Source organism: Astatotilapia calliptera, chromosome 2 (genome assembly GCF_900246225.1).
Source record: "Astatotilapia calliptera chromosome 2, fAstCal1.2, whole genome shotgun sequence".
In the NCBI taxonomy this organism is placed as follows: domain Eukaryota; kingdom Metazoa; phylum Chordata; class Actinopteri; order Cichliformes; family Cichlidae; genus Astatotilapia; species Astatotilapia calliptera.
The window spans coordinates 33,758,865-33,781,525 of record NC_039303.1 but is presented as its reverse complement, the minus strand read 5'-3'; the positions used below and the strand labels follow the sequence as shown (position 1 = coordinate 33,781,525).

At 38.1% G+C, this 22,661-nt stretch overlaps 2 protein-coding genes across 6 annotated transcripts in view; one reads left to right on the top strand and one right to left on the bottom strand.

Moving 5' to 3' along the window:
- The window catches only part of inppl1b (inositol polyphosphate phosphatase-like 1b), a 28,632-nt gene extending 7,818 nt beyond the window's left edge, over positions 1–20,814 (bottom strand). The window contains exons 1-13 of one of the 3 annotated variants that reach the window (XM_026144768.1): positions 20,752–20,814; positions 8,019–8,415; positions 6,521–6,584; positions 4,375–4,513; positions 4,107–4,227; positions 3,535–3,675; positions 2,879–2,966; positions 2,690–2,767; positions 2,238–2,375; positions 1,973–2,087; positions 1,738–1,838; positions 1,557–1,659; positions 1,251–1,447 (exon numbers count right to left, since the gene is read on the bottom strand). In XM_026144768.1, the coding sequence (XP_026000553.1) occupies positions 1,251–1,447; positions 1,557–1,659; positions 1,738–1,838; positions 1,973–2,087; positions 2,238–2,375; positions 2,690–2,767; positions 2,879–2,966; positions 3,535–3,675; positions 4,107–4,227; positions 4,375–4,513; positions 6,521–6,584; positions 8,019–8,155 (1,422 nt within the window). In that variant the 5' untranslated portion in view covers positions 8,156–8,415; positions 20,752–20,814. Of the gene's footprint in view, positions 1–1,250; positions 1,448–1,556; positions 1,660–1,737; positions 1,839–1,972; positions 2,088–2,237; positions 2,376–2,689; positions 2,768–2,878; positions 2,967–3,534; positions 3,676–4,106; positions 4,228–4,374; positions 4,514–6,520; positions 6,585–8,018; positions 9,827–20,751 lie in introns of those variants that run through there. The other 2 variants (XM_026144760.1, XM_026144777.1) reach the window with 2 other exon arrangements.
- arr3b (arrestin 3b, retinal (X-arrestin)) lies at positions 14,820–21,253 on the top strand. 3 transcript variants are annotated; one of them, XM_026144802.1, is made up of 18 exons: positions 14,820–14,922; positions 15,392–15,425; positions 16,472–16,502; positions 16,660–16,720; positions 16,822–16,866; positions 16,954–17,147; positions 17,302–17,361; positions 17,463–17,539; positions 17,635–17,770; positions 17,859–17,943; positions 18,067–18,139; positions 18,417–18,554; positions 18,710–18,787; positions 18,887–18,910; positions 18,999–19,048; positions 19,212–19,215; positions 19,336–19,365; positions 20,802–20,862. In XM_026144802.1, the coding sequence occupies exons 2-17, from the start codon at positions 15,418–15,420 to the stop codon at positions 19,346–19,348; spliced, it is 1,077 nt and encodes a 358-aa protein (XP_026000587.1). In that variant the 5' UTR covers positions 14,820–14,922; positions 15,392–15,417; the 3' UTR covers positions 19,349–19,365; positions 20,802–20,862. The 3 variants fall into 3 exon arrangements, with proteins under 3 accessions (XP_026000587.1, XP_026000579.1, XP_026000571.1); XM_026144794.1 differs by lacking the exon at positions 19,336–19,365 and having other exon boundaries at positions 14,822–14,922; positions 20,802–20,906; XM_026144786.1 differs by lacking the exons at positions 19,212–19,215; positions 19,336–19,365 and having other exon boundaries at positions 14,822–14,922; positions 20,802–21,253.
- Positions 21,254–22,661: the final 1,408 nt, after the last annotated feature.

Sequence of the window (22,661 nt, the reverse complement as noted above, 5' to 3'; positions counted from 1 at the left end):
CAAAAAGGCAAACTCTGGAATGAAATGCTTTATTTTTAGAGTGTGTTGTTGTTAAAAATGTTCCCGTTTAAACATTTTTACTGCATGAGACAAAATGTGTGTTCCCATGCACTTCGTCATCTAAGGAGCTTAGAAAGAAAAGCTCTGGACTTCAGAACCGAAGAAGCAACTTAAAGAAGTCCAGACGCTTTTCTTTCTAAGCTCCTTAGACTAAAATGACCTGGATGACTGAGAACCTTCACAGACATGCACTTAGTCATGCATATATATTAATATTTGGGCTTTCACATAAGTGTTATTGCCCTTTAAAATTCTAAAGTGTTATTGTTTTAATTGTATATGCTATAAGAAGAATAAAGCACTGATTTACATGAGCTTAAAATTAAACTTTAATGACAGAGGTGACCCAATAGTAGAACATGGCAAAAGATTGATATTGATATTCATTTAACCTGTAAAGTAAACTGTAGGACTAATGTTGATCTTTTTTTTAAGGTAAGCCTCATTTTTGAAATACTTCTGGTCAGATCAAAGGTATTATAGCGCATGAACTCACCGTTTGTAAAAAAAAAAAAGTCAAACAGAATAATATAAAATTAAATATGTGGAGATTTTGGGCTGTGTAAAGATAAATGTTTTAATAGCTGGATGATTCTTTTAGAGGTATGAACGTGGACTGAATGAATTCTGTAAGGAGCATTTGGAAAACTGAAATTCGGTATTAAAAACATTTTTTTAAATTTAGTTTTAATAATGTAATTATATAAATCCAAAGCTGCAGGACATGAACATAATGTGATGTTATGTATGTAAATAATAAATAAAAGACAATTAAAATGCTGTTGTGCAGAACAACTCATGAGCTGACTGTGAAATAAAGCTCCTCACTTTATCCTATTAGTGGACCTTGCCTCTGATTGTTGAAGTAATTATTACATTTCTATGACAATTAACAAACTTTGATGTATAAATTCAATCAACCTCTTATTTAATTCATCTGGATGTAACGTTTTCAGTGGGTGAAACATTTCTTTGATCATCCAAGTGACTTCTCTTAGACTGAAGAAGTCACTGATGAACAGATGAACAAAATCAGCTTTTTGGGATTTGCTTATCTGGATGATTTAACATGCATTTAACAACCCATCTCTCTACATTTACATGTGATGGATTTAGATTAATTTACTCCATATTTAGCCATGGGAATCACAGAATTCAGCTGAGAAGAAAATTGAGAAAAGGACACCTACTTGTTTGAAATCAATGTGAGTATAGCTGCGAAGGGTTGCTTTGATGTGATCTGTCCACTCTCTTTCCCCCTGGGGGTTTTCCTGAGTCCCTAAGGCATAGATGTCATGAGGAAGCAAGGCAGTTGAGTCATCAGGGGTGTGTCCCAGACCGCAGCAGGTCACCCACGACTGTAGACTTCGAGGAGGAGGGGAGCCACCTGCACAATTAAAACAGAAGAAGTCAGAGTTAAAAAGATCACCTAACAATAACTCAGCACAATGTTGTCTGGCTGTGAAAAAAGACTCCCATTGTGTTTTAATGTTTACCCATATTCCAGGTGCCAACAAAAACGGAGATCACATCAGGTTCACTCCGCTGAGAGTGCCTGGTTTTCATCAGCTGGAGGAGCTGGCAGAACGCATCGCATTTCTAAAAGAAATGACAGTGAGTTATGATGAGAGAAACAGCAGATTCCAGTAAATGAAAAACTTCAGTATCGTGCCTTACCCGTGCACTCTCAAACGTCATCTCCCGCGGTGTGCTGTGGTGGCTGTCAACCATCATGCGTACCTTGGCTGGACTGCTCTGAAACTTGACAATCTGAAGGACTGATAAAGAGGGAAAAAACGGAAAATAATAAAGTAATACATACATATAATAATTATTAAACAATATTTTTGCTTTGAAGAGATACGTTTTAGCCACTGTAAATAGCTAGGAAACAAAGCAAAGATTTCCTTACTTCTGTCATGTGAGACTCTTTCTATACCAAATGAGCCAGTCTTCTTGTCAAAAAGCAACACTCCTGCGTCCACATCCACAGAAACAGTTTGTCTGCCATACCTCAACATCTTCACCTGAAAAATGACATCAGTACATTTAAGGTCAGAGATGAGTTCATTTGTCTTGCTTTCAGTCATCTCTTTAAAAGATGGCATGTAAGTGAAGAACAGACTATAGATTTTTGATTGTAGTAAAACTTGAGGCTTTTTCTCACTCTAGTTTACCTGAAAGGAGTAGACTGGCAGCTGCCGGGCATTGCTCTTTGCGGGGGTTACACAGGTCGGTGATGGTTCAGGAGGGGGTGGGTTGGGCTGCACTGCCAGGTTGTGATTAGTCACAGCATCTTGTAAAGCTTTTAATACCTTTATGGGAAAATGATATCAAATGCATTGTTGCAATGTATAACTTGTGCTGTCTATCAGGGGAAAAAAAGGGGGTTGTTTTAATTTATGTATAATTATTAACACTTTATCATCACTTAACCGAACGCTATGACTAAAGGTAAACTTTGGAAAGGATAAAGACTAACAAAAAGAGCTGCCTGGTAGTTTGTTAAAGACTTTTAATTCTAAGTTATGTAGCTTTATTGCCCATGTAAGAAGTATATGAATGAGTTTTCGAGTGTTAGACCTTTTTCAGCTCCACAGCAGAAGTTTTATTTTCATCGTAAACGTACCTTTTTCTCCAAAGAAGAAAGGAGACTGACCAAAGCTGAGATCTTACACAACAGGTTCTCTATATCCATCTCTGAACCCTTGTTAACAATTAAAAAAAAAGCACTCAATTAGTTTGTCTATATGGATGTCTACTACATTTAGTGCATAATGTTAAGAAAAAAAAACATAATATATAGTTTGTATTGTACCTGTGCCTTGAGGGGTGTTAAGGAGCAGCTAGGATGGTCAAAGACTTTGGCCAGGGTCTCCAGACTTGAGAGAGTCAGATCAATCTCACTGTTGAATAAATAAATGCACAATTTTAATTTACCCATTATTCATCTGTTATTCCTAACTTCTTATCCAATTCAGGGTCATGAGGAAGCTGGAGCCTATCCCGAAAGGTGAGGTAAACCCTGGGAATGTCTATCACAGGGCTAACAGAGAGTAACATCGCTCAGTCTCAAAATCACACCTGTAGACAATTTAACATTAGAATAATAATAATATCTATGAACTGCAGGAGAAAGCTGGTTTACCACAAGAGCACCCACACAGGTACAAGAAGAAGATATGAACTCCACAGAAAGACCTCAGTGGACCTGCGATAGATTCAAACCCAGAACCTCCTTGTGAGGCAATAGTGCTAATGACTTTACCATCATGCTTTCCTAATCAGTCTCAAACATACGTAAATTTTAAAGAAGTGAATCAAAAATTAAAAGTCTATTGCAGGTGAACTAGTATATATCCTGCATATAGCAAACAATGACACCTTGTGTGTGGCAATAACAATCCGTACACTGCAGGCTGCTACAACTGGTCAAAAGCTCAGCACTGAAATCAAGTGTGAAATTATGCTAACCTGTTGAGGCCTTGGCAGGCAGCACCCAGAGTGCGTTTGAGGTGGCATAGTGTTGTTGCCCCTTTATGCACATTCTCAATGTCAAGAGGAAGCTCACTGAAGAGGTAGTCATTCAACAGGCCAATCACATCACCTGCAGTACTATTAAATAAACAAGGAAAAAATCCGATTATATTGTATAAAGCATGAAAGCCATCTTTTTTGTACTGAATATGAGAGAAACAGAGTAGGCTAAGAGCAGAGGTTTAACACAGAGCAGACAGTTTATTAATAGGGCAAAAAAGTCAAAAGAGGGAAGTGCTTTGCAAATAGTTGCTATGCTTGATCGCCAACAGGTGCATGAGCTAATAAAAGAGCTGATTAGATGCAATCATATTAACGTGAAAATAGAAATTAATATGCAGCATAAGTTTGTAAGAAACCACATTCATGCATGTGACTTTATGTGATGCAGTAATATCAAATATGGACACTTCTTATTAAAAAAGGCTAATAATTTATAACATATACTGTGCAAGGAATATCTCTGAAATAGGTGTATTTTTGGCAATGGAATTAATTAATAAATATACCTGGATGTGTTTAGCTCTTGCAACTTATCGAGAAACAGGGCACGAGGGGCTGCTTTTGCTGGGGAGCCTATGAAGGGTACTGTGCCGACAGACGCTGGAGCAGAAGTTGGCTTCTCATCATCTGTGCATACGCGAAACACAACATTTGAACATTACAGCACAGAGGGAAGGATCTAGACATCGCTATTAAAGCCACATGTTTTATTATGTGTACAACATGCAGGTTAATAAAGGGTACAGAAAAAACTGATTTATCGTGACATCCAACCTGAGCTCTCGTCACCACTGTCCGTATCACGGGGTACAGGATACAGCAGAGGAGTGACCAGGCCTTTGTGGGGTTGCTGATACCCCAACACCAAGTCCTCCAGTGTCCGGAAACAATTCACCTGCACCCCTTGTGTTGTCTATAAAACACACAAATGCAACAGCAGATGATTCATTTTATGTCTGGTTTAAAATGTCTTGACCTAGCATAAATTCTCATTCTACACAGGAAGAAAACCAAAAAAAAGGAATGCAGAAGGTAAGGGATGCAATAATTCTGTTTAAATCTGTCGAGTAGTTTGAATTAAAAAGAGTATTTCACTTTTAAAAGGTTGTGCATAGAAGTACAGATATGACTGCATAGCTTCAACGTATATGTAAAAGAATGTGCTGCTATATGAAGGCCTTATTTGGATCCACAAACACTGAAATGAGAAGTTCTTAAACTTGTTAAGAATCAACGATGAGATTTCAAGATTGTTAAGAGAAAATCTTCCCCGACTGTGTTATAAAAGAATTAAATTACTAAGTAGATTTTAATTTGTACAACATATCTTTCAATGAATGTTTCACACCAGACCTCCACCCCCTTTCCTCTTCCGAAATCTTGCTTGGTAGAGCAAAGCAGAAGTATTGATTTGCATGACAGAAAAGGGCACATGCAGATGATTTGCTGTGATAAAAGGTGTCCCTGAGAGATTTAGAAAGCTTTCCCTTGTGGCCCAACAGAGAGATGACATCACTTCCAGCTATTTCCTGACTATAGCAGCACTTAGCTCTCTGTTTCACTGTGGTCCTGCATAAAAAAAACCTCTAAAATCCCCTCACCACATAATAACAAATTTCTTTTCAAAATTATCTTTAATACATGACTAGATTCATACAACACACATTAAAACCACAAGCTCAAGTAAGCCTTCTCTAAAGGTTTTCACTAAAATCTGGAAAACTTAAAGTAACTGAAAGCAGCATGATTGGAATTTAAGATAAAGAAAAGATGCTGCCATAGGTACTCACACTCTACAAAATGGCATGGTACATATTAGACCACAAAACCAAGTGTGCCCTTTTCCTGTGCCCTCCTTTAGAAGTTTTTGTTTTCGTTTTGTGGTGAGAAACCAGTTTTTGGCTTGAGCTAAATGTCTGTTTTGCCAGGAACTCTTCAAATAGTATTTTTATACCACAAGGGTCTCTTGAAAAGCAATTAAAAAGAAATGAAAAGGAATAGAAGACAGTGAAAGACAAAATTGGCCCCAAAATACCTCCATGGCCCTCTTGGAAAAACAAAAAGGCAAGCGCACGACTAGTGAGTTAGTGGAGCAAATCCAGTGAGGGAAAATACATACTGAAGGTTTATACACATGGCAGTGGAAAAACAACTGAAATAGCAACAGAGTTTTAGGTCTTTATTGGAAACTGGAGGAATTTTCCAAGTCAGCGGCCTTAAAAAAACAAACTGCCAGACAATCACTATTAAACTTGTTATTGAACTTTAATAAGCAGACACTGCTATAAAAAAAAGAAAGGTCAGAGATGATTTGTGGTTTATGCCCCAAAAATATTTATTCCTCTCACTCACCCACTGAGTGCGTGCTTTTGTTGGTGCAAACTTTGTGCTTGTGTGTGTTCTTTAATAGTCTAATAATCAGGTCATTTGCGAACTAAATACGCCTGCTCGAAGCATCAAAAACAGACACATACCATCTCTGGCTTAAACTCTCCCACATCCAACAGAATCATTACGCTTAACACAAACAGCCCCATACATACACATGACAAATAAGCACACCCATTGGTCAATGACTTAGTGTGTGGGTTGAGTAGGAATCTTTGAGACATTAAAACAATTTCTCCTCTGTGCTGCTGAGCTCATGCTGCAAGCATGCAGCCACATGGCAGAGATGCCATTCAAACAACAAAGTTACTGCAGTTGTAACAGAGTCTTTACAGAGACGAAACTCAAACATGTTCCTGTTCTCCTCACAACAGGCAAAAACAAACTAACGTTTGATCCTTCTAACTTGAGTCGTACTCCCCTCCGTGTGCACAGTTTGTGACAAGGTTTGAGACGCGTATGGTGTGGTGTTTTTACTTGGGTCCTTTTTTCCAGGAAGAGCATCCAGGGCCATGTGACAGTGAGCACTCACCTGAACTGCTAGAAGACCATCTGCGTCAGGAAGAATACGATAGGTGTGAACATGACGTTGGAACCTTTAGAAACCAAAAATTACAGTGGTTATTGGTACTGCAAAATACTACAAGGCAAATGCTCAAAGGCAAAGTGTGCATAAATGTAGGTTTTTTTAAGGATCCCATGTGGATCCCATGTGTGTATTAAAGACAATAATTTTCTCAGTAGTTTTACAGATCACTGACTACAGATCAACAATGTGCCAAAGAAGAACATCATCTCCATCCATCACTTCAAAAGACACATTCAGGCAGCATATAAAGATGAACAGGTTTAAAGTGTTTTGCTACAGTATATTACATGAAGAAAGTGATGGAAGAAAGGGTCAGTACAAAAAGGGGGGAGGGGGGCAATTTCAAAGAGTGAATGAGATACTGAGAAAAGAATGAAGGGAAAGTGGGAGCACTGTGACCAGCCAGGCTCAGCTTTCAGGAATGTATCTGGCTTTGGCTGATGAGCAGTCAGCGTAGTGCGGTCGCTGGAGCTCCTGCCCACTTTCAGGGGCCCCAGGGAAGAAAGAGGGGTAAGTGGGGAAACAGGGAGCAATGAGCTAGGGTTAGACAGCCTGTGATGGACTTTACTTGGACGATACCATCTGACTAGTCTGGAGAGTGTGTATTTGTGAAGTCTGCCCAGCGTGTAGGCACTTTTAGCCACAGATGTTCCTTCACTGCCTTCTGCCAGATGATGGTGAAAGTGATGGATATGACAGGATGAGAAAAGCTGCTGAATCAATTTACAAATGACGACATTCTGTAGAGCTAAATGCTTAATATTTGCCAGGTCTATGTGCCAAAATCGAAATGTCTTACATGGGTAGGTGTACTTATTTCTGGTTTTGTGTAAAAACAGAACAATAAATGAGAAATTTGATATTTTCAGTGAGCTAAAACAAATAAAATGAGACTTTCTTCCAATACATTTCGCAATATTAATACAGAGGGTCACTTATTATTGCATTTTCCCTTCTAAGTTCTGAGGGATACAGCATTACTATCAATGGCTTCACATTTAAAATGTGCTTGTTATTAATATACCGCCTAAAGCAGGGGTGTCAAACTCAAATACACAGTGGGCCAAAATTCAAAACTGGAACAAAGTCGCGGGCTAACATTAATATTTATTGAAATATATTTATTCCTCCAGATATAAGAATGAATCTTTTTTTATGGCCTCAAACACGTTTTGCTGAAAAACTGAATATGGAACAAGCAAAGCTTAATACTAAACAATATATATAGCTGTATAATAGCCAGTAGGCCAGCTCTGATAGTAATTTGGTATGGCTTCGCGGGCCAAATGTAATTAGGCTGCGGGCCAAATTTGGCCCGCGGGCCAGAGTTTGACACCTATGGCCTAAAGAGTATAGTCCATAAGATAATTGTGTTCGATTATGAGAGGCAAACGGCTCACTCTCTAAGTATGTGAAATTGTGTGTGTGTGTGTGTACTCACAGCAGGCATAATGCATAGGCTCCTGGCACAGACTCACTGTCTCTCACTAGGTAGCTGCCATCCCTCCCTGCCCGTGCCAACAAGTCCTCTGCATACACACGGCTGATGTCACGGTGATACCATGCTGCCGTAGCCATGGCAAACAATGTTGAGAGTTATGATCATAAAAATAATCCACATGAGGTGATGACATAGGTTTACTGTCACACTTGCTCTGATAGCACCGCACTGGAGCTCTGTCACCTATGTCATTAGCCACTGAGTGTGCTGAGTGGTCTACTTTAGTGTTTCAGCCTTTCCCATGATCCTCTTCTTCATGACCAAAGTGTCAGAAAGAAGAAAATTCTATCAGCTAGCACTTCCTGGGTTCCTGTTGTTTTCTTCTGGGTCACATATCCTGTTGAATTGAGGTCACAAAGAAGAAATATCCAGCTGAGCGCAAGGTTAGTCCACTCCAGCAACAGCCTTCAGTCCATTTATCTGGTAATATCCTTGTGTAGAGAAAGACCTAGTTACAGTTTTTGGTCGCAAGTTGCTGCACCTAGGTGGGTGTGTTGCTCCAACAAACACAGACCATCATAACAGAGTGAGGGAGGGAGAAAGAGAGAGAAGGAGGTAGAAGAAAAACAGTGAGAAGTGCAGAGTCTGAATGAAACAGCCACCCCTCAGGCAATGACGGAGCCTCTAGCTAAACCACAAACACAAGCCCTCCTCTTGTCCCAAAACAAAAGCCCCACATGCAAACAACAGGAAAAGAAGAACCAAGAATGGCAAAATAAACAAATGAAGCTGCACACACAGCACTTACACACTCCCAGGCAAACACGCAGGCAGCAAAGACAGAAACATACCAGATGGAACTCAGTCAGCACTAAAACCAGACAGGCATGCAACAGAAACCAGACTAATTCAAATGATTTCCCAGCTCTGTTGCCATATAAGGGAATAGGAACACCCTCCAAAAGTTCAGCTGATCACTGCAGTTGCCTTTCCTTCTTCCAAGCTCAGATTCCATTTGGAGTTTGTTTGGTTGGATGTAGGCTACTCTGGGAAATTTACTTTCATGCTGGAAGAGTGTGCTGCTGTGTGTGTCTCGTCAGAAAGGTTCCGTCTGCTCTGGCGTGGTCTCCAGCGGTTCTTCAGAGTGCTGTCAGAGCAGAGGGAGGGAGCACAGAGGCAGAGGACAACCCCATAAGAGCACAGGGCAGACAGAGGAAGTGACTCGACATTCCAGATGGCGGACATAGCCAGGAGAATTCTTGTGAGGCCCTCAGCTTCACCACCGGAGTGTGAAACAGAATGCTGCTTCCTTTTTGTTATTTCCTCCCCATTTATTTTCTTCTTCTTCTTTCCCCTGCCTTTTGTCTTCCCTCAAATTCTAAACAGAAAGCACAGCTCTCCCCTCATCGGTGAGCTCTTTGGCTTAACTTCAATTTCTTCCTCATTTGCCAGCATCCTTATCCTCAGACATTTCAGATTCTGGCCAGCATTTCACCCCTTCTTTCTGTCAGCCAACCCGCTTTCTTGTTCTAACCCTCCCTTCACTTCCCTTCCTCTATTGCTCACTCGTTCACTCCCAGCTAAACGCTGTGTCCATATGGTTATGATCATCCCTAACATTCTTATTTTTGCCCTTCTAAAGCATCACTCATTATTCAGCCCTCCTACGTTCCTCCCACTACATTAGCTGGAGCGAATAACTCTGTGGGAAGCTGTTACTGTTCTGCCTCTTGCTACTCAGCAGAAATGTGCTGACCACCAACCACAGAGCCCATAAAACAAATAGACACAAGTACATCCCAATCTGATGATGCATCTACCTAACTCTCAATCTGTGATCAGTTCTTTTTAGAATAACCATGTGCTTTACACAGCATATTACTGGACCATAAAAGCCAAGCTGAAGCACTATATGCTAACTAGCACACCCAAGGTGACAAGGAAACAATTAATTCACCCGCTAATGTTTACCAGGGATTCATTTGTGATTATCTTAGTTTTGGTAATTATGATTGACAATTACATAACTGTGCCTGAAATGTCATTGCTGGTTTGGCTGGTATTTTAAAAATATGATCTGATGGTTCATCTGATGATGAAAATCCAAAGTGATTACAAATCATACATATGGTAAAATAAATAAATAAATAAATAAAAATAAGGGTAATTTATCAAATACTGTTAAAACACTTCGAACCTTAATAATAATAATAATATCCATCCATCCATTTGCTTCCGCTTATCCTTTCAGGGTCGCGGGGGGCGCTGGAGCCTATCCCAGCTGTCATAGGGCAAGAGCAGCAGCAGAGCAGCTAAAAGCTCTGCTTCCCGTGGTGGGTTGTGCTACAAGAAAAGCCAGACTGGGTGAGTAGAAATCATTCACCCTGATGCAATCTGTTCATTATTTTATGCCAGGCCAACAGATATTAAGATAAACTGACTGGTACTTACATAGCACTTTTCTAATAACAATAAGATGACAATAAGATGAAATAAGATGAAATGTTTAATTCTTGAAACATAATGACTATATATTATATTTCAACAACATTTCAGTTGTTGTTCAGATGTTGTCAATCAAAAACCACTCAAGAGACAGTATCCACCCCAGAATCAGATCACTAGGTAGGAATCACTACATGATTCTTGGATGTCAGTCAGGATAGCAGATTGTTATTCTTATATTCATGAATTTAAGGATGTCACACCTTGTGGCCTTTACATATGGCTAGAAGAAAGAGTACGTGTGTCATATATGCGGTTTTCCAGTTGAAGGTTAGAGCGGTATATCGGCTAAGCCATCAGCTGGTGTGGGCTAGCAGTGAGCTGCCAGACTGAGCGCAGACTGAGCGCAGCAACTTAAACAAATGCCATGCTCAATTTCTCAAGTTTTAGTTTAAGTTTTTCAAAGAGAGAGAGAGTAGGTGGATTCACTGGAAGTTAGTGACCAGAAGAGCTCTTCACCAGAATCAAAGTTATGATAAACACTGACAAGTTCAATATTATTCCTGCTAAAATCTCTTTGTTTAGTCATAGATTTTTGTATATAACATTCTAACAAACCACAATTGTTGTGCAATGGTAATTGGTTTCTGTCACATCTGTTACTCTATCCAGTTCTTTAAAATGTTGTGCTTATGTAAGGCAAGGACTGGGCAGGATACTGAAACAGACAGAGACGGGCAAATGTACTCCAAGAGTCATCTGCTCGCTCTCATTTGCCAATGCTGGCAGTCAAATCAGCTTTTGAAACTGACTTTTATCCTTCTCTTTACCTTGAATCAGAAACCCTGTCTGTCTGTATGGTAAAGATGCTTGATGAGCTTTAGAGTTGCATGGATCAATAATATAACAGTCAAAATACAAAATATTTTGTAAAATAATACGACAAGTAATGGCAAGAGTTGAGCTTGATAAAAAACATACTCAGTATTCCTAAATCATCTCCACTATAGGATGAATTAAACTGCCCTTACAAAAATGTAAACTGCTACCAGTGTAAAGTATAGCTGTTAGACTGATTGACTTTAAGAATAAACACAATCCCCAATAAGGCACATTATAAATCACAAATCGTTGACAAATAATTGCTCTCCTTTTGGATGATTAGGCATCTTAGCAGCGATCTTTCTAACTAATGCCACAACCACTTCAAGTTACAGCATCTTTTCAGTTAAGTTAATGAGCAGCAGCTGCTAAAAATACCATGGTTAAAGGTCACACAGGAGGCACGGAGTACAAGTAGCATAAGGCCAACAGGTCAGCCTACCTGACATGACGAGTTCACAGTATGTGTAAATAATTAAAATCGGTGATGTTAATTGTAATGATGTGCACCAATAAATTTTTGCTCAAGGTTACACCGACAGCATCTCACACTGTTGGAAATTGATGTAATTGGCTCAGCATCTGAACTAATGGAGTTACTGTTAGCAACAAACACTGCAAGTCTGTCTAAATTTAGCACCATGATGAAGACTGTGTTGCTAAGAGGTAGTTAATACCATGGTGCTGTAATACAATGGGACAAGTCAGCAATCCCTTTGAGAGACAATACTGACTGTCTATATAAAGTGCTTGCCTAAATTGTCACCAGATTAGCTATAAGGGGCTTATGTGGACGTATGTGACATCACACAACCAAAGGTTTAAAAAAATAAAATAAAATAAACAAACCGAGAGAGACTTAAAATGGTGTATGAACATAAACTATTATAAAGCTAGTCACTGTGGTGCCTTTAGAAACACAAGCCCTAAAGAAAAAACTTCTTCCCTCTCAATAAACATGAAGCAGTAATTTTGAGTGAAATGTAATTGAAATATATTATATCAAAGTTTTTTTTTATTTGAAATATTAATCATTAAGGAAATGTACTTGCTATAAACTGAAAGTATAGCAATCAAGTAAAGTTCAAATCAACAGATTTCATTACATTTAACACTTAAAATTAGACTTATAATTTAGATGTAGTTAAATTTGTTAAAGTTAGCATTTTGGGTATTTTGGAGAGTGTGTTTGTACCACTTTTGCGTCCATGTTTTCCATCTTTTAAAAAAAAAAAAAAAATTTGTCTCATGTTTTAAGTTTTAACTTTCTATTCCACTTTTAATTTTGTCATGAAGGCTCTCAATGATATCAAGGGTCACAATCTAGATTTCTGCTGGACCCCAGAGTATGTTAGGCCCAAGCCAATAGCTACCCAGACTAGAGGCCAGCCAGTCGACTTTTAGCTTGCTTGCTCAGCCTAGACTGCTGTTTGCTAGCCAGTAAAAATGTCAACTTTCACACAGTTAGCTAATTGCCTAACTGATTTCACCTTTTTTGGGAAGGGGACATGCTGGTGTTCTTCACGTATGCCCAGCAGCCTTGGTGATATCTCTTAGCCTCCTGGGTCACTTAAAACCAATTTAGCTCTTGAGTCATCTGGCACCCTTCTTTTTTTCTGAGTGTGCAAGACCTGTCAACACCTCTCCTGCTCTTCTTCTGCTCTTGGGTCGACATTTGATCTATTCATGCCTCAGCTGAAACATCACCTGTTCCTTGGCCGACTACTGTTATTTTTCTGGGTCGACTAACACCTCATCTGTTTCGAAAAGATGGATGATGCCCAAACCTAGGTCCCATCCTCAGACAGCTACATCCCTACATCTCTTTGCCTCATTTTCAATCGACACAAGAACAGTTTCTGAACCCAAGTCCACTCACAATTTACCGATTTCTGAGACAGTTCTTAGTTAGCATAGTATTCCCTTCTTCCTGAGTCAAAGTTTACTGACATCCCCGTATTACTAAGAGTCCTGAGACTTTGAGTCTGTTGATATTTCTTCTATTTCTAAATTGTTACTGAGTTGACAGCTTAAAGCATTTTGGATCCCTTTCTTAACTGCAGGACATCAAAGGAAACACCTGAGCACTGTCAATTCTAGGGTGTTAAAATCACCAGGTTCCACATAAAGATGCTCCTGTATATCCCCTACCTTCCAAAAGTAATTGTTTACTTTCTCACGATAACTTTTTGTGTATTAGAGCAATTGGAAGCTTGCTTTTCAATCCCTTAAGCTGTGCAAGATCTTACTGCTTTATTAGAATCACAGAAAACATTGAAGTGAAGCTGATTGTTTTCTATACTGCACTATAGTGGAATGATCAGGACAGCTTTAACCTAAAGAGATTTAACACCTACCTGGTGATCCGGTGCTGTTTTTCACACCAGTGCTGTCTTGCAAGGACAGCTTTAAAGAGATCTCAAACCTTGTACCTGTATAACAGTTGCAGAGAGGCCAACACACACATACACCAATCTCATTCATTATTCTTGACTGCCAAGGTGTGACAATCCATCCAGCTCGCTTATTTATCAATTAACTACTTCAGGCTAAAGAAAAGATGTTTGATCTGCTAAAGGTCACTGCTAATAAATGCTGGTGCTTTGGCAGACATTAAAGGCGGGTCAAACAAATGCCTACAGTTCAAGTAGACCAGTTTCACAGAGCCCAAACTAACAGATCCTCATTAACTTAAAGCCAAATATTCCAAACCACGGAATCATGGCATAGCCACAAATTCTGCTTCAGTTTTCATACTTCAAATAGGATCCAAAATTGGCATGACATCACAATATACTCGTGCTTATCATTAAGTTGCTCAATCAACCATGCTCATAGCTAAACAGTAGAACTGCCAGGATGATTTTGTAATCAGACTGATGCTAGCTGTAAGGCCGTGTTCCTTGTGCAACATTAAGTCACTTGGATTTATGTAAACCTCCTATGTGCACAGATTGGGCAAGGCTTGGTGGAGGAGCCATCTGTCGACCTGCTACCATAACAACTAAAATCCTACTAATACCACTCTACTCTAGTTTAAGCTATAAGAAAAGGAGTCCTTGAACATTTAGTCCATTCACAAGGCATTCTTTACAGCTTAGCAAGTCTTAATTAGTATTTTAAGACCATCTGAAGCTTGAGAGCAAAGAATTCATGAAAATTTTGTTACTAAACTATATTATTGCACCATACCTGCAAAGTATCAAATTCCCAGTTTTATTCATGCATACATTTACTTCTTAAAAAAGCTCAAATCAATACATAAAATGAAAAGTTTTTCTGCATTACATGCTGTACTAATGCCAAGGCTCCTATCGTTATCTTTTATGTTGAAATTACGTGCACAGTATTATTTTTAAACATGCTGTAGGTTAAAACAGTAGTGTTATAATGAAATAATCAGATTTTCTCCAAAACAGCCTTCTTCAGGACAGTAAGCTTAAGAGGAGAGTTTCAAGGTTGGGAGGTCATAGTATAAAAGCAATAGGGAGTCCGTGATTGGCAGGCACTTACACTATCAACAGTGAAGGATTAGAGAGCACAGCAGAGACGACTCACTGTCAGAACCGAGGGCACGGTAAGTTAGCGTTTTTCTTGCTGACCTGCAGCATAATAGAATCAGATGAAGAAGGTATATGAAGAAGGTATCGGATCACTGTAACTGCACAGAACAGAGTCAGCATTTGTTGGAAATTTATCACGGTATTATTACATGGAAATATGTAGTTTTTATCAATATTTATATATCCGTTAACAAGGAGCGCATGGTCTGTGTCACGCTAGGTATTAGGAATGTTGTTTATTATGATTATGATCTTAAACTAACCATAAAATCAGAAAGATCCTTTCCTATTAGAAGTTATAGGGAACAACATGACTGTCGTTTGCCATAGTGTCATCAATGAGGAGCTTTCTAGCGTGTACTGTACCGGCATAATAAACTAAAATTGACACAGATAACCAAAGCACCTAATAGTTATAGCTTTTGTTACTATCTCGTGTTTTGAGCTATTTATGACTTTATTGTGTTTTGGGGTTTTTTGCAGAGTGGACCTAAAATTTTGCCATCGACATGTCCAAGTGAGTGTGAAAGGTTTAAGGCTTATTCATCAACAATGTTAATATTGTGACAGTTTTAGAAAGGTTAAAAATCAACCATCAAACTTTCAATATAAAATCCAAAAAGAACTTTAGGCAACCTGTTTAATGCAGTTAAATATGAATGATTTCTAAATAATTAATTAATTTTGATTATTTATTTTATAATCACGAAAAGTTTTTCATGAGGGATGAAAGCGATAATTAATTTAGAAGAAACAAGGATAGTAGATTGGATGTAACATCGTGACAGAAGTAGCTTCTGCAACAACCTTAAAACTTCTTAATTGCCCCTTGGGGATAAATTAAGTCTTTCTGATTCTGATTCTGATTTATTTTATACTTTTTAGACACTTAAGAAAAAATCCTTATTAAGATGGATTTTGTGGATTGGAAAAGCATTAAAAGGATTATGTGGCATTTGAAAGCGACAAACACCACCAAGGATTACCTGTTTGTTTACTACATCCGCCCAGAACAAAAGGATTGCACTCTTGCACTCTCCATATCTTGGGATAAATCTGGGTGTTAAATTTGCCAATTCTGCCACTACTTTTTGTTTTGTAGCATAAACAGCTATTTCATAAAATAGCCTGCCTAACCCAGTATTGATCCAACTATGTCATTTTCATATTTTATATGATGTTTAACTTTGTGTACTCAGCTTACCCAATCACACGTCTTACGTTCAGATTAGACATTTGTAGCAGCAGGTTCAATTCGACTTTAAGCACTAATCCATCCTCACAGGAGAGGAGCAAGGGAGTTGATGGCAAGTGGGAGGTTATCCAGGACAAAAACTAGAAAAGTTGTAAGCGCACAAATATGTTATAGAAGACAACTTAGAAAATAGGGGGAAAGAGCTCATTATTTATAATCAAGCAAAAATAATGAAATTATGGGTCACTGCTCATTTAGACTTAACATCTTGTGTTTTTGTCTGCATGTGTTTTAGGGCCTTTTTTTTAGGACTTTCAGGTCCAAATACTCTTCAGATTCTGATTCTTTTCTTTTTTTTTCATTTCCAGAGTATTTAAGAAGACCAGTGGGAATGGAACTGTAAGTGGCTTCTACAATATAATCATTACAGGGCACCCCTTGAGCACAGGGAGGAGTGCAATTTGTATGTTGCTATTCCAACTTCCCGAAATAGCGTCCACATTTTTTTTAATCTTGTGGAGGAGTAACCGTTTTCCTTTTTCTTCATTTCATATAGATTGCCTTGTACTTGGGGAAAAGGGACTTTGTGGACAATGTGGATTCAGTAGAAATAGTTGGTGCGTGGCAAAACTGCATCCTGATATATGTGAATATATGAACTTATAAGAATCTCTGTGAAAGATCTAAGGCTGTGGATTGACTCTTCTCATATTTGCAGAAGGGGTAGTTAAAGTGGATCCTTCTGGTCTTAACAACAGAAAAGGTATTTTACTTTATAGTCTGCAAATCATAAAAGTTATAAGCGATGATTTACTGACACAGACTGAAACAACACATTTTTCCACTGCAGTGTATGTCTATCTTGCTTGTGCCTTCCGCTATGGAAGTGATGACTTGGATGTCATCGGACTGACCTTCAGAAGGGACATCTGGCTACATCGCATTCAGGTGTATCCACCTACGGGTGGCAGCGAAGCTAAATCCCCAATGATGGAATCCCTCTTGAAAAAAGTTGGAGAGCAGGGGCACGCCTTTTCCTTCCAGGTCCAAACCCTTAATCTTTCTCTTTGCGTAACAACAAATAAATTATTTTCAATGCAAGGTATTTTGATTAACCTTAGATCATATCCCCGCTTTTATTTTAAAATCATTTTAAAGTGTAACGTTCATGTATGTGACTCATTTCTTCTTTTTCCAGATGCCACCAAATCTTCCATGCTCAGTTTCCTTACAGCCTGGGCTAAATGATTCCGGCAAGGTACAGTTACCATCCAGTGTTATTGTTTGCTGTCTTTAAGTCTTACACATTGTGTTAAATGTTTGGAAAAATTAATTTATCTGGATTTCGCCTTGTTGTAGGCTTGCGGTGTGGACTTTGAGATTAAAGCATACATTGCCAACGCACCTGACAATCCAGATGAAGTCATTCAAAAAAAGTATGTTTGTGCAGCGTCATTTTAAACCTTTCAGTCTTTGAGCTGTGTATGAAGGCCATGCATGGGTTATTCTCTTCCCTTTTATTTCCTTCTAGGGATACTTGTCGTCTGATGATTCGTAAAATACAGTTCGCCCCAGCTAACAACAAGGCCGGAGCCAAGGCTGATCTATCCAAGCAGTTTATGATGAGTGACAAACCAGTGCACTTGGAGGCTTCCCTTGAAAAAGAGGTACTTGAAAATATACCAAATGCATTTTTACCATTATAAATATTACATAATAATTGCTAAACTGTGTTTTAAAATCACTCTTTTCCAGGTTTATTACCATGGAGATCCAATAACCGTTAAAGTGCAAATCAACAATGAAACCAACAAGACTGTGAAGAAAATCAAAATCTCAGGTAAGGACCCAAATATGTCTGATCAGAATCATTTTTGTTTGTATAGTTTGAAGAGATGGGGGAAATATTTTCAAGGCATATAGTTTAATTCATACTTCTAACATGAACTATTTTTGTGTTAAGTTAACCAGCTCACAAGTGTGGTCCTCTACTCATCTGACACTTATGTCAAGGAAGTCTGTGCTCAAGAGTTTGGGTAAGGCAAATAATAACCGGACTCGAGTCATTTCTGGTTCAAATTAATGTATCTAAAAAGTACATTATGTGCTGTAACTATCAGTGAATCTGAGGCTATAAACGACCCCCCCCCCCCCACACACACACACACACACACACACACACACACCAATATTCCAATATGTCTGTATTTTATTGCTACTTAAAATGAAAAAGGCCCTAAGTAGATTAACTGAAAATAATGAATACTAACATAGTGTGAGTTCTTTTTCCCTCTATTTCACCTCTAAACACAGAGAGACCGTAAATGCCATCTCTACATTTGAGAAGTCCTTCCAAGTAACCCCCCTGCTTGCCAACAACAAAGAAAAGCGAGGTCTTGCAGTCGATGGACGTCTAAAAGATCAGGACACCAACTTAGCATCCACAACGCTGTAAGACTTTTAGGTCTCTTTTAGGTGAAACTAGGATGGGCCTTCATCCTCTTTTTGAGCAGCAATGTTGTCACTATATATTCTGCCGTCCACTTATAGCACCTTAAACCAAATCCCCAAGGTTTAAATCGTAAACTATTCCCATCTCCTTGCAGGAGTCAAGGAGAGAAGGAGATGCAGGGAATTATTATCTCCTACAAAGTCAAGGTCACTCTTACAGTTTCGAGTGGAGGGTAAGGCTTAATAGAAAACACTAACCCATAACGCTTTCCTGTTTTTGTGCCAAACTGTGCAGACTAAGGGATTCTTTTATCATTTCTCTCTGACCATAGCTTGCTGGGTGGTTTGACAGGACGGTAAATATCAGTTCTCCTTCATTTATTGCCAGTTGTGTAAATGAATGCAAATTATTCACGAGTATATGTTAATCTGTAAAATGTTTAGTGATGTTGTCGTGGAACTTCCTGTGACACTGATGTCCCCAAAGCCTGCAGGTGAGTTCTGTATTTTGTAAACTGCTAGTGCCAGCTAAATTACCATTAAAATACTTCCTGAAATATCACTAAAAGTAGACAGTGGCTTTCTGTAACTGATCTTACTGTCATCTATATGCCATGCTCTCCCCTTTACTGCGTGCCATTACTGTGTACTGAGCAGAAGTGTAAGTATAAAGTATAAAATAGTCTCTATAAAAAGACGTGTATTCGCCTGTGGCAGTGATAATTGTATATGATGTTCATGTTTGTTTCTCATGAACAATTATGTGTTTTATGAACCACAGCAAATTGGATTAAATGCCTCTTTAGTTCAGGTGAGGTCAACTCAGATACAGTGAGTTGTGCAGTGTTGACTTCTTCAAGGGTTACTGCCCCTCCTATAACATCCCTACACACTAAAATATTAGATGATGACATAAAACACATGTTAAAGAACTACCGTATTTGGATAGAAAATTGCATGAATTGCAAAAGCGCAGAAGTGATGGCCCTTGAACGAGTGTCCTGTTTTACCCTTCAATCCTGTGTGAAAAATGAAATTTGAATCCTCTTGCTCCACCCCCAAGATCAATAATTAAAAGATCTCCAGTAGACATTAATAGCAGCATGTATGCAGATATTTGAAAGTTGGGCAATAGCTGAAAGTGTATGAGTCTGAAAAATTGCAGATGTTATAAATAGAAAAGAAGGGGTGGCCTGCAATACTGTATAAAAATTCACAAATCAAAGTAATCCATTACCCAATTTTCAAACCAGACAAACAAACAAACAAAAAAACCCAAGGGACACTACAAAATGTATGTATTGAAAAATGTAACCCTTCTACAAAGACAACTTATCAAATGTTGAAACTCAAAATGTTTTAAGTTAAATGAGATAACTGAGTGGTTGTAGAACGAGTACCCCGTCTGAGGCTGGCACTTTCAGCAAAGCAAAGATGAGCGAGAGGGTTTACAATTCTGTAAAAGACTGTGTGAAGAAAGAGTTCAACAATTAAAGAATAAATTTTTGTTTAACAGAACTACATAATGTTATTGAATGATTTAAAAGCCCAGAAAAATTTCTGTATACAAGAGACAAGGTCAAAAAGCATAATCTGGGCTTAGAAAAGGGACCAACCAGCTTGTTATTAGCACAGAGAAGAAGGGAGGGGTGCACGTATCATGTGTAATTTGCACATCTGTGATGGCATCACTAATGCTGAAATGTATATGTAGGTTTCATAGCAACATATCCATGGCTTCTAGTTCACATAAGGTCTTGCTTATTTCCTAAAACAATACTAAAAATTAAGCAAATACTCCAGGTGCTTAACTATCTCGCAGTCTCGTTCTGTCACCAAATGAAAATATTTGGTGTGTTATGAAATGAAAAAGACCCCAGACTGCAAAGAAGCTGAAGTCCTACATCAAACAAGAACTGGGAAACACTGTGCTCTCAAATTACACCAACTGTTCCCATCAGGCCTCCCAAATATTAACAGTGTCCCTAAACAAAAAAAGATGTGATCTAAAATAATGATGAAAATGCCCCTGCCACTCTCTCTCTACAAACACAAAACGTATCTAATTTTCAACATTTGATATGCTGTTTTTTTTAAAATACAGTATTTAAATAACTTCCAAATCATTGCATTCATGTTGCAGCTTTTTTGGAAACTGGATTGTACAAAATTAGATGAGATATATTCCATAAGTTACCTTGAATAATGTTAGAGTCACAGTCCATTGTCTGTCCATTTTATCCACAGGTCAGATATCACAGTTAACACCACGGATGGTTGAAGCAGCCAGTCAAGGAAAATCATCTCTCATGCAGAGAACACAGAACACAAAGGAACTCATTATCAGCAAAGAAGAGCACAAATGCTCAAATTTCCCCTGTATATATTCAATTCTATTATAAATAACTATGAGAACTCAATTACTGAGGGTCAGAAGTCTGTGTGAAATTTCCGTGCGTGACATCATAGCACTAGAATCCAACAGATGTGTCCCACAATAGAGTAGACCTTTCAATATGTGTCATTGGTAATGAGGATGCAGAGCTTGATTTAACGTAATCTTTATTTTTATGTCATTAGAAATTACATGTTGAAAAATGGTGAATGGATGAAATGAGTGGCTATTTTAAAAACACAAATGTGACACTCTGTTAAGACAATTAAGAGAACTCAATAAATCCATTTTTCTCAAGTACAAACTTCTCTTTGTTCATATTTATGATCTGTTTTGGTGTTGGAAGGGGGTTTTTTTCCCCACACTAACCAAACTGATACATTTTTATGTTTATGTTAGCTATCATTTTTTGCTAGATTAAGTCACAGTTAAAGTTTTTCTGGGTGTAACCAGTTATTATACCACTGCTCCGAAAAGTTGCAGCAAGCCAGCTTTCGGTAACATTTCACATGGCCTACTTGTCTGTAAATAGTGACCCAAAAATATATAACTGTTTCTCTGCTTCTTGTGGTTCTTTCTCACAATAATAGTGCAGCGGGTTACATAAACAATCTTTCAAAAAACAATACAATTTTACATTTTTTGTTTTCATCTGGTGCCATGCCATTTATTCCCATGCATTTCAATGAATTAGATGTATCTGATGCATGAAGACTCCTTTGCCTATGGCTCAGCTCTATCATGCTCACACATCCTGTCATAAAGGATTTTTTAGGTAACAAAGAGAAACAGATAACCATTTACCATCAAACCAACAGCCACTTTAGAAACAACGCTTAACCTAACTTCACATTTATGTCTTTCTTTGGAATCTGACCTAGAATCCTCTTGCCGCACGACAGCACTGTCCTTCATTGTTATATTGGCCAACTCGTGTTACGAATATAACTAAGCAATCATAAAAAGACTATTGCAACTTTGGTACCCCTAACCACCTGTGGATGATTTTGCAGCAATGTTCAGTTATCTGCTGCACTATAAAATGTTTTCTGATTGAGATACAATATTCAGGAAGACCTTTTTGTGGTTAATTCTACAACTGGAAGACACTTTATATAATAATAATAATAAATATATAAAATAATAAACTTTTTTATTAGATATTTCAGTTGCTGTTTGCTACAGATCAAATGACTTGTCAGCTTGATGCAGCCTTGTTACCAATGCTGAAAAAGTTGTTTACCTAACTGTTGACCATTAAGTGGAAAACAGTCACCCTCATACTGAATGCTCAATTTCACATAAGATTTCATTTATATTAATTTGAAATCTATTCTGCCCAACTGCCCATCATGCAATTTATTCAGAATTTATTTTTTGGGATTTTATCCTATTTATTATTTTTTCTTTATTTTCAAATATTTGCTTAAATAAACTACACAAATTATTTTATTTAAAATAATTGTTAAAAATGAAAGTAACATGGTTCCACGAGTTAATTTGACTGAATGAATATATTACAGAAAATTTCCTGCAGTTGTAAAATGTCCTGTGTAAACATTTACGCTCCCTGTAAACAAATGCATTTAAATTATGTATTTATTGTTTCTGCAGATTTTTCAACCTGCAAATATTGCAATAGAATGGTAATCCTGATTGCAAGGCCTTTCTTAACTTTGCCATTTTTGTTGTCTCTCTGTGTTTGCCACTTG